The 17,463-nt window shown below is 43.1% G+C and overlaps 1 protein-coding gene across 1 annotated transcript; it reads left to right on the forward strand.

Annotated features, from left to right (window-relative positions):
- The first annotated feature begins 5,948 nt into the window (after positions 1 to 5,948).
- LOC113830750 (40S ribosomal protein S29) lies at positions 5,949 to 7,452 on the forward strand. Its single transcript, XM_027418141.2, has 3 exons — positions 5,949 to 6,110; positions 6,361 to 6,460; positions 7,349 to 7,452. Exons 1-3 carry the CDS (start codon positions 6,049 to 6,051, stop codon positions 7,355 to 7,357), a joined length of 171 nt encoding a protein of 56 aa, XP_027273942.1. The 5' UTR covers positions 5,949 to 6,048; the 3' UTR covers positions 7,358 to 7,452.
- The last annotated feature ends 10,011 nt before the right edge of the window (positions 7,453 to 17,463 follow it).

A 17,463-nucleotide genomic window follows, 5' to 3' on the forward strand; every position in this document is an offset into this window, starting at 1 on the left:
AGCCCTTGCCCACTTGAGCTTCATACAGTAAATGGAGCATGGGCTAGTTTGCCAAGAAAGATTGGAAACTTCTCCTGGGCTTCATGGACCTAACAGAAAAAGTGCAAAAAAAAAAAAAAAAAAAAAAAAAAAAAAAAAAAAAAAGCCCCGGTGGTACAAACTGGGGAGAGGCAGAACCATGTAAAAGTCCCATGACAACCAATGATTTTTTTTTCTCACCTTCTTGGCCCACTCCCATTCTCAGAAGTGTGTTATCTTTCTCAATAAATTGTGTTCATTTTTACTTTCAACCATGTGTACCTTTGGGGCAGTCCTTTGTCTTGGAACACAAACGCCTTGAATACTAATAAAACCTAACTATGGTTATTTATGTGTGTCTTAACGTCTAGACTATAAGCTTTCTGGGTTCTGAGTCATCAGCGTTATCTACAAGACTTAGCTAGTGTTTATACAAAGGAGGCACTCAAATCATATTTGTAGAAAGGATGAATCAATAATACATGTAGATATGCTATTTAAATTATACACTGGGCAGTGATGGCACATGCCTTTAATCCCAGCACTAGGGAGGCAGAGGCAGGCGGATCTCTGTGAGTTTAAGGACAGCCTGGTCTACAGAGTAAGTTCTAGGACAGGCTCCAAAGCTACACAAAGAAACCCAGTCTCTAAAACAAACAATCAAACAATCCCCCCCCCAAACAATTATAGAAATATGTGCTATTGTTTAACAATCAGAGAAGGCTTATCTTAAATTCATATTCCTTATAAAATAGCCATTTAGTCTCTGTTCTGATTCAGTCTTCCTCTACCGTGGGAGTGGGGCAGAAAAGTAAACTTTAAATGGACTCAAGTTTTAAAATGTAATGTGAAAAGATAGAAGTATCACAGGGAAATAATTTATTTTAAATAGCAAGGACAACCACTGAAACAAAAAACAGTGAAAGGAATTGAGCCCAGGGCTTTAGGGCAGCTCGACACTCTACCATTAAGTCACATCTCTAGTAACTCTACTGCTGATTTTCTTAAGGATTTTCTCTTTACACACATGCACACACAAGAATTGTAAAATAAAACCTAAAAGCACTAATTTAAGAAATAGAAAAAAATTAAAGTACATAAGCTTTTAATTTTCCTCCATATCTAGCAAGATATCCCTAAAGTGGTACTTATATCTTGGGGATAACCAACTGCTGTCTAATTGGACATGGGACCCATTCAACTGGAGGAAAATCTTGCCTGGTCCTGGAAACTTAGCCAACTACCTGTGGCTAGTGAGGTCATATACCTTAGAGGACAACTTACTACTGCCACTGTCCTAAACCTGTGTAATTCCTAACTTTATTCTAACACTTATCTGCATACCCAAAGACAAGCATAACTCCTACCCTTCATCAAAGATGCTCCTCTTAGAAGCAGATGGAGACCTTTGCAGCAAGCCACAGCTGGACAAAATGAAGATAACAACTGACTGGGATGGATGCCCAACCCCACCTGATGCATCCACAACACAACCACTAACACCAAAGACTCAGGGAACATCACAGAAGAGGGAGGTACAAAGACTGTGAGAGCCAGAGGACAAGCACATCTGCTTCCAGGTGGTGTTTTCTAAATAAGTCAGGAAAACTACACTCATGAAATCCAAACAATATAGCTGCCTCAACAAGACCTAAACAATGACCACAACAGTTCACATCCAATGTGAATGGAGGAAATTTCACAAGGAATCATTAGAGGAAGAGCTACAAGGTAATTAAGACTGCTGAGAGAGAATCAGTCTTCCTCTGGCATGAGTCCTCTAAATGGTTATCCAATTCCAAGTGGTTTTCTCTGAAAACATATGCATATAGGCAACACTAGATAGATTCAACAGTTGCATACACACACACACACACACACACACATATGTGATAGTAACAATTAAAATGGGCCATGAATTTGGGAAAAAGGGAGGCATTAAAGAGATTTGAGGGAAGAGAAAGAAGGGGGAATGAAATAAAGTACACATATATGAAATTAAAAATTAATTTAAAATTTGATACTGCACATTAGCATGTCCATGATTCTTCACTATAACTAAATGCAATTCTTTTTCTTTTCTTTTCTTTTTTTTATTAGTTCAAATTAGGAACAAGCTTGTTTCAGCATGTCAATCCCTTCTCTCTCTCCCTCCCCCCACCCTCACCCCTCCTACCCCACCCCGACCTAACCCCCACCCCATCGGAGCCCCCTCAATGGGGGCTCCGAAAAGTCCACCACATCATCCTGGGCTGGGCCTAGGCCCTCCCCCATGTGTCCAGGGCAAGAGTGCATCCCTTCACATGGGATGGGCTCTCAAAGTCCCTTCTTACACCAGGGAAAAATACTAATCCACTACCAGGGGCCCCATAGAGTGCAGAGGCCTCCTCATTGACATCCATGTTCAGGGGGTCTGGATCAGTCTTGTACTGGCCTCCCAGACAGCATCTGGGGTGGATGTGCTCCCCCTTGTTCAGGCCAGCTGTTTCTGTGAGTTTTACCAACCTGGTACCGACCCCTTTGATCTTCATTCCTCCCTCTCTGCAACTAAGTTCCAGAGTTCAGTTCAGTGTGTATCTGTGGATGTCTGCCTCTGCTTCCATCAGCCACTGGATGAGGGCTATGAGGCTGAGGCTAGGGCACCCACCGCCGGACAGAGCCTAAATGCAATTCTTAAACATTTTTATGTATGAAAAAATATAAGATGGTTAATTTTGGATGTCAATTGACTGGATTAAGGAATACTGCTAAGAGGTAGTGGTCCATGCCTTTAATCTCAGCATTTGGGAGTCAGAGGCAGGTGTATCCCTGTGAGTGCAAGGCTAGCCTGGTTTACTGAGCGAGTTACAGGACACCCAGGGTTATATAGAGAAACTTTGTCTTGAAAAACCAGCAAAACAAGAAAAAACAAAACAAATCACATGACTACTCTTGAGGGTATCTCTGAGGGTTTTTCCAGAGAAGACTGATGGCAGAGTGAACTAGTGGAGAAGATGTGCCTTCAGTGTAGGTAGGCACCAGGAAGCCTGGTGAGCTTTCTAGTACCTTCAACAGTAAACCCTCAGTCTTCAGCCTTCAGGTTCTGAGGCCTTTGGACATGGCCTGAGCCATGATAATGGCATCTTAGGGTTTCTAGCTTTCAGATAGTATATGTGAGCCAATTTTCATACTAGATTCCCTTACTAATATGGATGTCAATCATTTATCTAACTATCCAGCTACACACCTTTGGAGAACCTTGAGTAATACTAATTTTATGGTCAGCAGTTGTTCTAGAAAGCGTAATCATCATCATCATCATCATCATCATCATTATTATTAAAGATAGGGTCTTTCTATATAGCCCAGGTTACCCTGTACTATGCTTTATAGCTCAGCTGGCTTTGAATTCAAATTTGAATTTGATCCTCTAGCCTTGCCTAAATGCACTACTACCACACCTGATTTGAGAAAGATTTTTCTTTTTCTTTGACAGAGTCTCACTAGTCAGCCCTCCTGGCCTGGAACTTTCTCTGTAAACCAGGCTCCAATTTACATTCTGCCTCTGACTCCTCAATGCTGGTATTATAGGAGTAACAGGATTTTACGGTGAGCATCATTACCTGGTTTTGGCATTTCTGACATTTTATTTTTAAATTTAATTTAATTTTGAGACCGGGTCTCATTATGTAGCCCTGGCTGGCCTGGAACTTGGTCTGTAGACCAGGCTGGCCTCCAAGTTAGAGATCTGCCAGCTTCTGCCTCTCTTTTCTGGGATTAATTCCATGCCTAGTAGGAATTGGTTTTGGATCTGATTTTATCTAAACTGCTATGCCATCTAAGAGCACAGATAACACCGATTGACAGTGTGTGGCTAGCAAGTTTAAGACCCTAGATTCAATCATTAGCCTCTGCCCCTCAAAAAAAGGACCATAACTTTTTAATGATTTATTTTTATTTTATGTGCATTGGTGTTTTGCCTGCATGTATGAGAGTGTATGTATGTTTTGTCTGTATGAGGGTGTCAGATCCCCTCAAACTGGAGTTACAAACAGCTGTGAACCACCAAGTGGTGGCTAGGAATTGAATCGGGGTTCTCTGCAAAAGCAGCCAATGCTCTTAATCACTGAGCCATCTCTCCAACCCTAGAATGATGAAGTCTATCCAATAAAATAGTTCAAAGTTTGGCAGCTATCAGCAAATTGGCAGGTGTGTACACTCAAACCTGCTTGCATACATTTTCCAGACTGGCACAAATTTATTGCCAGAATGCCAGCCAATCTCTCAGAGTTAGCTAGGAAAACACAAATACTCTTTGGGTCCCAAGAGAGCTGATAAACAGATCTGCCAAATTCTTCAAGAAAGGTCGACTAACTAGGAAGGGTATGCTACTTGCTTTTGCAAAGCCAGTGATCCCACTAATAGCAACCAGTGCTGTAGAAATGAAACAAAAATAAGGCACCAGTAAGCCGGTATGCTTTTGCACTTTTGTCTTCTTTCTTTGTCTAGCACGGATAATATTTCAGACTTGTGTCCCATATGCTTATGTTACATGTCATCAAAGCTAAAAAGAAAATTGGAATCCGAAGGGTTAAGGGAATTCTGTGTGTGTGTGTGTTTAATGATAGGTTTGAAGAGTTTGATGATAGAAATTGTTACATCTGGTCTTTAAATCTGTGACTCTTTCTTTCATTATGAAATAATTGGGTAAGGATTGCCTACCAAAATCCCAAAGTAGCATACTTTCAAAGAGTTTTTTTCTTGAAGTTCTCATAAGAGCTATTGTTCAAAAGGCTCTTTTTTTTTGTTGCACACGGTGCCACACCCTGTAGATCTAGTTACAGCTTTTATTTCAGGGCTATGTACAATTTTAGGTTTCTGTGGAAACATGGCATTTCGATTTTTTTTTGTCAGAAATTTACTTGCATTCTGAAATTTGCTGTTTGTTGTTTTATCAAATTACCTCATCAAAGCAACCTTTATCCCACATTACTTCTTTTTTCAAATTCAGCCACCTAAAGTGCTCTTGGATTGATGCAGTAGAATAGCAAGTGTGAGTCCACTATGGGCAAATAGCCAAGTTCCAGCCAAGGCTACACGGGGAGACTGTTAGAAAAACGAAAGAAAAAACAAATGTAGCCAAGTACATTTCAGTATCAAGCACACTAAGGTTTATATACTCAGATATACTAAAGACCTTAAACATTATTCGCCGTCCCCTGGAATGATGTGGGTGTATCTCTCGGAGGAGTGTATCAAGTTAAAAATCAAAATCCGTTGTTTAAAAAGATGGAAAGGAACCCCTATCGTTGACTGGTGTTCATTGCAGTTGATTTAAATTGTTTTATAAATTCACGCCAGTAGGTGTCAGTGTTGAGTGAAGGTTAAAATCATTTTTCTAAGCGAACGTTTGAGTTAAAATTTTTTTAAAGACTGTAGTCGGGATGTAATCATACGTGAGCAATTAAAAAAAATAAAGTCTTAAAAGGAAAGAATGCAAAAAGAGACGGGGTCTCGCTATGTTGCCCAGGCTGGAGTGCAGTGGCTATTCACAGGCGCGATCCCACTACTGATCAGCACGGGAGTTTTGACCTGCTCCGTTTCCGACCTGGGCCGGTTCACCCCTCCTTAGGCAACCTGGTGGCTCCCCGCTCCCGGGAGGTCACCATATTGATGCCGAACTTAGTGCGGACACCCGATCGGCATAGCGCACTACAGCCCAGAACTCCTGGACTCAAGCGATCCTCCTGTCTCAGCCTCCCGAGTAGCTGGGACTACAGGCGTGCGCCACCGCGCCCGGCGATGGGCAGGGCGGCCGGGGAGATACTAGAGCTTTGGGCTGGCGTGACGTCAGCTACTGTGCCCGCCCACTCGGCTTTAGAAATGTCACTCAAACCAACCTCCCCCACCCATCCCCGGACTACGTTGTCGCACTGCGCACGCGTCACGCTCCTGCGCTGTATTCTGGGTAAAGCGTGGCTCCGGAAAACTTGAAGAGCGCATGCGTGCGCGGGCTCGCTCCTTTTTCCTCTCCGGCCGGCTGAAGGCAAGATGGGTCACCAGCAGCTCTACTGGAGTCACCCGCGCAAGTTCGGCCAGGGCTCTCGCTCTTGGTGAGAAGCGGGTTGTGGGGATCGCGGTTAGAAGACGGGGCCGCTGTGGGCTACTGGAAATTGAAGGCGGCCGCGGGCGGCGCGCGAGCCCGGCGTTCGGAGCCTCCGCCGCCGCCGCCGCCATTACGGGCTTGGGCCAGGTCGGGCGGGCCCGGCCCGGGACGGGAGGTGCTCCTCGGGGAGGAATGTTGTATCCTTCGTGGGTGGCTTGCATAAATAAATGCCGTCTCGTGCTTTTTCCCCCATCCAGCCGCGTCTGCTCCAACCGCCACGGTCTGATCCGAAAATACGGGCTGAACATGTGCCGTCAGTGCTTCCGTCAGTACGCGAAGGACATAGGCTTCATTAAGGTACGCGCCCTCCGTGATGCGGGCGGGAGCGTTAGAACCAGACCCATGGAGCCCGGGGTTCAGCGGGTAGAGTTCCAGAAAGGGCCGGGGGGGGGGGGACACTTGATATCCAAGCCAGATTTAGGTGTCAGTTTGGGCAGGGTATTTTAAATTTTGTAGGAGACACTGCAGTTTCTGCATAGTAATTGAATATCTTCTAACCGACTACGTTGTCTTAGATTTCCGGCCGAGAGTGTTTGATCATAGGCTGGAAGCGCCTTCCGTTTTAGGCCCGGTAGACTTGTGATTAAAGCAAGGTTTTGTCTTTGATCGGTTCTAAGGACGTGGTCACAATAATGCTACTTGAAACTTTGTTGGTTTCCCACAAAAGACATCTTTTTTTTTTGGTCCAAAACAAGTTTGTTTGCCAAAAAAATCAACAGTTTTCTGTTTGGTTTTTCAAGTTCGGATTTTTCTGTAGCTCTAGTCCAGGAATTCATTGCGTCTGTAGACCAGGCCGGCCTGGAACCTGTGATGGGATTTAAAGGTGTGTGCCGCCACGCCTGGATTTCAGAACCAGTTTTAAGAAAGCTTGTGTTTATTTTACCTGAGCTCTCCAGGATTCCAGTATTGACCAAATACCGAAAGCCTAGAGATGGAGCTTAGAGATTTGAGAGATTCAATGTGAACGTGTCATAGAGTAGAGAATGGTTACTGGCATCCTTAATGCTGGACCTAGTTTTTTCAGTCTAAGATGAACTGTAGCAATTGGCTATTTAGTAGCCCTCCAGAACACTTGGTTATGGTCATTTTGTGTGGCAGTGTATTGGGAAATGATTCTTAAGAGGGGACCAGTGAAAATGTCAGAATTAAATTTCTAAAGTAATTCTATGTGCTTTTTTTTTGCAGTTGGACTAAGCAACCTTGAATGGATTATTCAAGACTGTCTACCCAGTGTAACAGATCATGCTAGTCTTTGTACATAAAGAATAAAAAAAAATGGAGACCTTCAATTTGTGTGTTTTGTCTCTGTAGATCAAGCTGGCCTCAAACTCAGATCCATCCACTTTTCCTGCTTCCCTAGTGCTGGGATCACCAGTTGCTGATTTCTGTTGTTGGTGTCGAGGCAGGCATATGCCATTGAGGTGTGGGGGACTCAAGCCAAGGCTTCTTGCATGTTAGGCAAGCACTTTAACAATTGAATTAAATCAGTCCTGATGGGTGGTGTTTTCCTGTGACTAGAAAAGTTTGTCACAGGGGTAATCTTAAAATTGTCTTTAAAATACCTTATGGCTAGAGAGAGGGTTCTTCAGTGGATCTGGGTTTGAGTCCCAGCACCTGTGGCTCACAACAATCAACTCTGGTTCCAGGGAATCCCTCCATGGACTCTGGGCATACATGTGGTTTTCAGACATGTTTGCTAATCTGATCAGCAAGGGCTTGCCCAGTAAAAGCCGTAGTATCCTTTTAACCAGGTAAATAACAGACCAGAAGAAAGTTAATAAAATTTATCTTCTTTGGAATTGCCATGTGTCTGGGAATCTTAGATAATACAGTGTTCTTAGCCTGTTGGTGGTACTGTACACCTTTTGATCTCAACACTTGGGAGGAAGAGGCAGGCTAATCTATAGGCCAGCCAGGGCTACACGGAGAAACCCTGGCTTTTAAAAAGCAAAATAGTGCTCTTTTTGATTGGTAGGGTTTCACTGTAGTTGGTTTGTCTTGAACTTTTGGCTTCAACCTATGGTGCTTGAATTAAAATTGTATACTCCTGTAGGTAGAAATTGGGGCCATTCTGGTTTACATAGCATATCCAGGGCTATAATGAGACGTCTCAAAAGTTTAAAGGGCAGAGGAGATGAATTGAGTGGATTAAGGTGTTTGCCATCAAACCTGAATGTTTGGAACCCACATGATCGTAGAGTACCAATTCTTAGAAATGGTGTGATAGCTCTCCCCCATGTGTGGGGTGTGTGTGTGTGTGTGTGTGTGTGTGTGTGTGTGTGTGTGTGTACAAAATAAATGATGGATCCTGGAGGTGACTTCAGGTTTGAGATCGTCAGTGCTCGATGTTTAAAAAGGGATAGAGGTGCTGGTTGAGTCAGAAGGAGGCCTTATTCTTTATACCTATGTTAAAGGCATTTTAGGGGTTGGGTTTATTGCACTCTAATCCAGTGTTTAAGAGGCTTAGACAAGAGGAAATGGAACCAAGAGTCTAGGCAAGTGATCTCTTGGGCTGGTACAGGTTGTAGTGGTTTAGGTAGTCACTGACTTCCGAAGATAACAAGGTTCTGTTGAATGTGGGAGGGCTTTTGACTGGAGCAACTGGAAGAAATTGCTGAAACAGGACTGAAAACATGTTGGAAAAGAAAGTTTTTACATACTGCTTTTCAATACCCATTAGACATCCAGTGCAGCATTCTAGGAAATAAAATTATGGAGCTGAGGGAACTGGAAACAATTTTCACTGTTCTTCCAAGTATGAAGGCTTGTATTTTCAGTCTCTTTTGAGTTGAATATACATGAAAGAAAGGATTCTGGGTTGTTCTGGGTTTAGGGTTTAGCAAAGCAGGCTGAAGGTGGATCTAAACGGTGTGTGTTGTGTGTGCCAGTAATGCTATCATTCATGGAGGAGGCATGAGGATCAAGAATTGAAGGTTGTTTTGCCTTCAGAAATTCAGGCCAGCCTAGGGCAAGTGTGGGATTTATGTAGGGAGTTAATCTTCATAGTAATCCATCTTGGCCTTTAGAGCTACAATTGCAGTTGTGACGTAGGTGTGTTGGTGCATGCCTATAAATTCATTATTTGGTAGATATTGTAGAGTTCAAGGACAGCTTAGGCTAAGTAGTGAGTTGGAGGTCATTGTTACAGGAAAGCATTCCAGTATGTTACCAGTGTTTGCGTGTGACAAATGTGGGTGTAATGTCAGATTAAGACTCCATTAGGCCTGGGGTATCCAGTGACTGCCATGTACAGTATCCTTGATATCTGTGTCCTTAGGCTTTTTCTCCTTAAGCCAACTCATGATTATTATTGAAAATAGATTCTTTTCTCATACAATATATTCTGATTATACTTCCCCCTCGCTCCACTCCTCTGAGTTCCTCTCCAGCTCCCCTCCCCTTCAGATCTACTCCCTTTCTGTCTCTCAGTAGAAAAGAACAGACTTCAGCCAGGCGGTTGGGGGGCATGCCTTTAATCCCAGCACTTGGGAGGCAGAGACAGGCAGAGATCTGAGGCCAACCTGGCCTACAGAGCGAGTTCCAAGACAGGCTCCAAAGATACAGAGAAGCCCTGTCTCAAAAAAAGAACAGGCTTCTAAGAGATAACAAACATGACAAACATGGCAACCCAACAGGAGGAAAAGAGTCCCAAGAGCAGGCACAAGAGACCCACTCATTCTCACAGGCATCCCATAAAAATACTAAGCTCAGGCCTCCAGAATCTTTTCCCAGGTCTGCAGTCACCCCAATCAGCATGCAGGCTAGAGAGCAGCCCCGACCCCCAGGCACAGGCGTTTTTAAAGGCAAAAACCATAAGCTTAGGGAGGGGCCTCGACTTGAATATGTGACCAGTCATTGGTTCCTAGGAAGCCCTTTGTCTTGAGGGGAGGCCTGGGAATCAGGAGCAATTGCTGGTGGCTGGTAAATTCCAGGCACTAAGTCATAGTAGTAGCCTTGGTCAGTTTCTGGGCTATATTTCTTTGCTAATTTTTAAGTCTTTCACTAATATACACTAATATACACATTTCACTAATGTACACAGAGGACCTGGTGGAGACTCATGTAGGACCTGTGCTTGCTGCTTCGGTCTACACGAGCTCAGACGTGCTTTGCTTAGTTGATTCAGAAGGCCATGTTCTCTGACTCTTACAGTCTTTCTGCCTTCTCTTCCTCGGGATTCCCTGAGTTCTGAGGGGGAGGGATTTGATGGAGAACTCCAAACTTTAACTCTCTCCACATAATGTCTAAGTCAGCTCATTCTAACCTTAGAGTTCTCTGACGGTGACTTCTTTCTAGCGTCCTGATTTCCTTTGCTAATTTCATTTGCCACCCAAATTCTATGTGATCCTGTACAAAACAAGTCTAACCCCTGCAAGACAGGGTCAAATGGTCAAATACTTAGGCCCAAGAGCTCTAGAATTTTCTCATTTTCAGAATGTCTATTGCTGGCTTTGAAAAATTATTTAATTTAAAAAATTTTTACATTATGTTGTGTATATGTGTGTTTGTGTGACGCTATTGTGCATGGGCAGGTACCCACGGAGGCCAGGGGCTATAGACCTTGCTACAAATGAAGTTAGAGGCAAGTGTTTGTGAGATGCCCAATATGGGTGTAGGGAACTGAATTCAGGTCTTTTGTAAGAAGGATAAATGCTCTTAACCACTGAACCATCTCTTCAGTGCGAGCACACTTTTGCACACACACACACTAAATATTTATTTATAAATATGTGCATGTGTGTGTCAGGGGAAGTCATGAGCTTATGAATTTAGGTGTCCACAGAGGCAGGAAGAGTACATAGGATTCCCCAAAACTGGAGTCACAGGCAGGTATAAGCCTCCATGTGGGTGCTGGGAGCAGAACTCTAGTCCTCTGAGAGAGCAGTAAGCACTCTTAATTGCTAAACCATCACTCCAGCCCCAACTGCTGGTATTTCAGCTGTCCTCTCACTGTGGCTTGCAGGGATCTTATTTCTACTTCATCTAGAGCCTGATAATAGTGCCTGACAGATACATACCTAAAATTATTATTAGTGTTGTTGTTGAGACAAGGACTGGCCCTAGCTGACCTGGAATTCCTTACATAGACCAGGCTGGCCTTGAACTCACTGAGATCCTCTTGCCGCCTCCTGAGTACTGGGATTAAAGGTGTGTGCCACCCCACACCACTAATGAAATCTTTTCTTAAAAGTTATTTGTAGGGCTGTAGAAATGGCTCAGACCTTAAAGGTGCTTGCTGCTCTTTCACAGAACGCAAGTAGTTTTGCTAGCACCCACATCCAGCTTTTCTGGCCTCTGTAGGAACAAGTACAAATGTGTAGGACACTCACAAGGCACACACAGAGACACATAAATAATAATAATACAAATAAATCCTTTAGAGTTATTTGTGCTGGTTGCAGATGTCTCGAGTATTTTAAAACTCTAGGAAGTGGCAAGCTTACTCTGGGTGGGTTAATTATTATGTAGTCTTGAATTTAAGGTGACTTGTTGTGGAAGCACAGCTTAGAATAAGCATTGGAGAAACCAGGATTGTCAACAGAAGGAAATGAATGAAGCCTGATCACCTGGAATTCAGTCAGACAATTTGGTAATCCTTTGCTATTCTATCAGGAGCCAACCTCCACCTGAATCCCCCAATATCCTGAGCTTTGTCTTTTATTGAACAGAACACATCTCTATGAAAAAGGCCGCATGTAGTTTGCATCCTCCACCAAAAAAATCTATCCTAATGCTTATCACAGATCCTTCCTCTAGGCCCTAGCCAACGCTCTGTCTATCAGCCAATAGAATTTATTCTTGTAAAGGTCTCAGGTCACAAGTTCTTTTATGTTTAAATGTATAAGAAAAGTAAACCATGATGTCAGTCTCTGGAAGGTTATGATCTGGTGTCAGCAAAAAGGGTACCGTTTCATTCTTCATCTCTTATGGATCCTTCCTGGCAAGTGTTATAGTTTGGAGGGTAAAGGCTTCCCCAATGAAAGTGTTAACTCTGAAGGTAAGGTGTTCTGGCAGTTGGGAGCCAAGGAAAACCATAAAGTCACACCGCACAACAAACTTCACACAAGAGATTGGTAGAGACTCAAGAGGGTGGCTGCTTCTGCTCATGCAAGAAACAGCAAAGAACTGAGCAAGAGGCAGGTTTTATACATGGTTTCTTGTTGTGGGGGGCAGAGTTTTCCAGGGTGGGGATTGGTGAGATTTCAATACAAGTCCAGGGATTGGTGGGATTTGGAGCTCAGGGTTTGGTGGGTTTTGTTAGGTTTTCAAACCTGGAAATGGACTCAGACCTTTTACCCTAACCTGCCACTCCTGTGACACTTGCAGGGGGTTGGAGGGAGTTCTGACAATTTGTTTAATTAGAAAGTTTCTTAGGCTGGGTGTGGTGACTCACACATGTAATCCTAGCACTCAGGAAGCAGAGGCAGGAGATCTTAATGGTCCAAAGCTTTGACTACATGGTGAGTTCTAGGACAGCGTGGGCTAAAGAGTGTGAGAACCTCTTTGAAAAACAAGGCTTTAAAAGCTAGAACTGGTTTTCTTTGTTTATTGAGAATCCTGTTAATTCACCCTGTCTCTTCTGTATGTCAACAATTCTAGACTGCCTTCTGACCATTGTAAACCACCGCTGGACTCCCTGGCAGATGTTTTGAAGGCCTGTAGCATGATGTCTTAGATAGTTTTTCCTATTGCTATAAGAAAATATCACAATAAAAGCAGCTAAGGGAGAAAAGGGTACAGTCCACTGTGGTGGGAAAATCAAGGCAACCAGGACTTGAAACAGTCAGTCATATTACACCTGAAGTCAGGAAATTCAATTCCCTTTCTCCTTTTCATGCAGTCCAGGATTCCATCCAAGGGACTGGTGCCACCCACAATAGGTGGTGTCACTCACTTAACCTAATCAAGAGAATCCCCTCAGGCTTGCCCAGAGGCTCGTCTCCCAGGAAATTCTAGATCTGATATAGACAGGCGAGAATCATCACATACCGTATTTCTTTTTTTTTTAAATCATTTTTTTATTTGAATTAGAAACAAGATTGTTTTACATGACAATTCCAGTTCCCTCTCCCTCCTATCACCCCCCCAACTAAAACCCTACCTATCACATATCCTTTCTTCTATTCTTCCCCTGACTCAACCTTTCTGCTCCCTCATGACCTCTGCATCCTTCCTCTTCTTCCCTTCTCATAGCTCCCTCCCCCTCTTCCCATGCTCTCAATTTGCTCAGGGGATCTTGTCCCTTTCCCCTTCTCCAGGGAACCATGTATGTCTCTCTTAGGGTCCTCCTTGTTTCCTAGCTTCTCTGGCAGTGTGGATTGTAGGCTGGTAATCCTTTACTCACATACTGTATTTCTTCACCGTTCACTGTTTCTTACCTTTGTGCAGACATCCCTGCATGCCTGCATAGTCTGAGAACTACTGATCTTGAGGACTAAAAATGACTCTGGAAGTGACAATTCTGCACCACAAATGAACCCTAGTCTACGACTTCAAAGAATATTCTCTTAGGGTTTCTATTGCTGTGAAAAGTCACTGTGACCATGGTGACTCTTATAGATGAAAACACTTAATTGGGTATGGCTTATAGCTTCAGAAGTTTAGTCCACTGTTGTCATGGCAGTAAACATGGCAGCACACAAGTGGACATGGTGCTGGGAAGGTGGGAGAGTTCTATATCTTGCTCCACAGACAGCAGAATGAGACTGAGAGCCACAGTGAATGTAGCTTGAGCATATGAGACCTTAAAGTCCACCCCTACAGTGACACACTTCCTTCAACAAAGGCACACTTCTTAATAGTACCACTCCCTACCCATGGATTAAAAATTCAAACACATGAGTCTATGGGGGCCATTCCTGTTCAAACCACCACAAACACATTTCAGTAAGCTGTGTTCTTGGCCCAAATGACCAACATTTCTTTCACCTTTGGATACAGATTGTCAATAATTTGGGGTCAGAGATCTGCCACCAACAGCCCTAGGAATAGAGTCCTCTACCATTCCGTTAAAACAAGATCCTGGCTTTGCCACTGAAAAGAAATTTAGGATGTGATAATGGCACAGCCATATCTGATGATAATGGCGAAAGTCATAAGGCCAGCTCAGCTGTTTGACAAAATGCAGCAAAGCTGAGCCACATGATGGCTGCCCTGCCACTTTTGGTTTCCATCTCCACCTGTTGCATACTTGGGGGACTTTTAATATTTGTACAATTTAAGGATATTGGATTGATGGAAAATTTCTTATGAATCATTTATACCTTCTCAAGGAGTACTGATTCTAAGCTTCCCCAGGAAAGTCCTGAACACATTACCCCTCCCGCTTTTAGGGAACTAGCCTTATCTACTTGAAGATCTTCCTTATGCCTTGGAGATTGTGACACACATAAAGAAGTCAGAGGTCTCTTTATGAAGCTATGAGACACTTTTGAAACATCTGTCCCTGTACTTACTTAGGAACAAGATATTCAAAACAAAGTAAACTCAAAAAGGTCTACCAAATTCGGTGGGCTAGAGGAGTTGGCCACAGTTCAGATTGCTTTCCACTATACATTCAGGCAATTATGTGGCATATACAGCAACAAAATTAGGTTGGCTGAAGTTACCTCTGTCCTACACAGAGACTTATACTAATGGGCAAAGAATGATGTAGAAAGATGATACGAGTATTCTATAAAGATATAAAATGTAAACATTGTAACATGCCAGAATTCGAATAGTAACTGCATCAGCTTTGGCTTACAGATATTTCTTGAGCACTCTGACCATTAGGAGTTAATAATACCCTGCTTGGGACATGGCAGTAGGCCCTGCTTGGTCTAGTATCCTCATTCTTGTACCCACAAAAGTTACCAGCCTGAAAACAGGCTGTTATGTGCCTCTAGATTCTTTTTGTTTGTTTGTTTTTCGAGACAGGGTTTCTCTGTGTAGCTTTGGAGCCTATCCTGGCACTCGCTCTGGAGACCAGGCTGGCCTCACAGAAATCCACCTGCCTCTGCCTCCCGAGTGCTAGGATTAAAGGCATGTGCCACCAACGCCCATCGTGCCTCTAGATTCTTAAAAATTGGGTTATAGGGTTGATGAGGAAAAATGGTTATGAAAGATAACTGTTTATCAAGGATGTCAAAACTTGAGAAAATGATTGGAAATGTTAACTCTATTCTGTCATAGTTTATTAATGATGACTAAAAGATGGACAAGAGAAAGTGTTAAGAACATGTCCAAAACCAAAAATGATATGGTCTATGTTTTGGAACAACATGAATTGTTTCCCCACTTACTAAATTTTGTATAAATAAGAAATACTCTGGCTGCTAGTCAGTCAGGCAGCAAGATTCTCCCGACCACCATAGCCTGGTTCATTTCCTTCCCTCACCTCCTCCTTATATCCTCTGCTGAGACCTGTATCTCTACAGGGGATGCCTTTCTTCTCTGTCCTTCTCTCTTAAAATGAAACTAAGTGTCCTGTGTCTGATTCTGCTCTTGAATCCACCCATCTTCAGACCCTGCCCTCATCTGGCATGATAGTATGAACAGAATTTGAGTTTATCAAAAGGCATTTTTAACAGATTTAGGGATGGCATTGGTAAGAAGAGAGGAGTCTCAGGGAAGAGAAAGCTGCACTCAAGAGCATGACCATGAGCTTTTGAAGCTACGTGTTAAATGGTTGCTAAGGAACCTGGTCTCCTCTTGGTAATGAAATCATAGGGTGTTTCATGGTATGTACTAGGTAGGATTACAGCTGACAAGGCAGAAGGTTTAGGTTTCAGGGACTGTTTTTTACTGTAAACAAATGTTTAGTCTTATTGGTGAGATTCCCAGGAAATCTGGGAAAACAGGCCATATTTGGAGGTCATATAGGCTTACGATATAAGCATGATTCACTGTTATTTTAAAAAATTTAAATGTATCTATTAATTTTGAGATTATAATATAATAACATAATTTCTCCTTCCTTTTCCTCTCTTCAAACACTCCCATGTACCCACCTCTTACTATCATTCAAATTCATGTCTTCTTTTTCTCTGTGTGTGTGTGTGTGTGCCTAAATATATAAAAACCTGCTAACTCTATGCAGTGTTACTTATACACACATTTTGAGGGACCATTTGGTATTGGATAACCAGCTGGCATCCTCTCTCCTGAGGAAGACTATTTCTTCCACTCTCTTCATTCCTTAGTTGCCTCCAGCTCTTTGTCCAGGGCTGGCGACCTTTCTCCCTTCCACATTTATATGTCTATTGGTGTTGTCCTTGTTCAGGTCCCCTTTAGGTAGCCATGCTGCTAAGATTTCATGGGTGTAACTTCTGACATTTTTCTCACAATCAATTTTTTCTTCCTCCTGGCTCTTACTGTCTTCCTGCCCCCTCTTCTGCAATGATCTCTGAACCTTAGGTTCAGGGATTGTATTATAGATTGTACCAGTTAGGACTGGACTCCACAACTCAGAATTTTGATCATTTGTGGTTTTCTGTAATGGTTTCTGTTGCAAAGAGACATTTCCTTGATTAGGGTGATAATTACAGCATGGTGGTTTGAATAAAAATGGCCCCCAAAGGGAGTGGCACTGTTAGGAGGTGAGGTTTTATTGGAGGAGGTGTGTTACTCATGGGTGGACTTCGAGGTCTCAGACACTGAAGACTGCTGCCTGTGGATGCAAATGTGGAACTCTCAGCTACCTCTTCAACGCCATGTCTGCCTGTATGCTGCCATGTGTCCCACCGTGATGACAATGGACTAAACCTCTGAACTGTAAGCCAGCCCCATAAAATGTTTTCCTTTATAAGAGTTGCTGTGGTCATGGTGTCTCTTCACAGCAGTAAAACCTCAAGACATACTCTTGTTTGTAGGTTTAAGATAAACAATTAGATTGTAGTTAGGGATTATGCTGATTTAATAAGTGTGGTAATTCATAGATATATTATTAACATATCCCTAAAACTCTCACAGAAAATGTTCATTTTGTTGGGACATTTTGGTTCTCAGCTGAGGAAATTCAACTGGACTCTTCCCCCTTTTCTGTTCCCTCACCTCAACTCCCTTCTCCTTGAGATGGGATCTCTAGCCCAGGCTGTTCTCAAACTCAGTATGTAGCCAAGGATAGCCTTGAACTTCTTGATCCTCTTTTTTTTTTTTTTTTTTTTGGTTTTTCGAGACAGGGTTTCCCTGTGGCTTTGGAGGCTCTCCTGGAACTAGCTCTTGTAGACCAGGCTGGTCTCGAACTCACAGATTTGCCTGCCTCTGCCTCTCGAGTGCTGGGATTAAAGGCGTTGCCACCAACGCCCGGCCGGAACTTC

Source organism: Cricetulus griseus, chromosome 5 (genome assembly GCF_003668045.3).
Source record: "Cricetulus griseus strain 17A/GY chromosome 5, alternate assembly CriGri-PICRH-1.0, whole genome shotgun sequence".
Taxonomy (NCBI): Eukaryota; Metazoa; Chordata; class Mammalia; order Rodentia; family Cricetidae; genus Cricetulus; species Cricetulus griseus.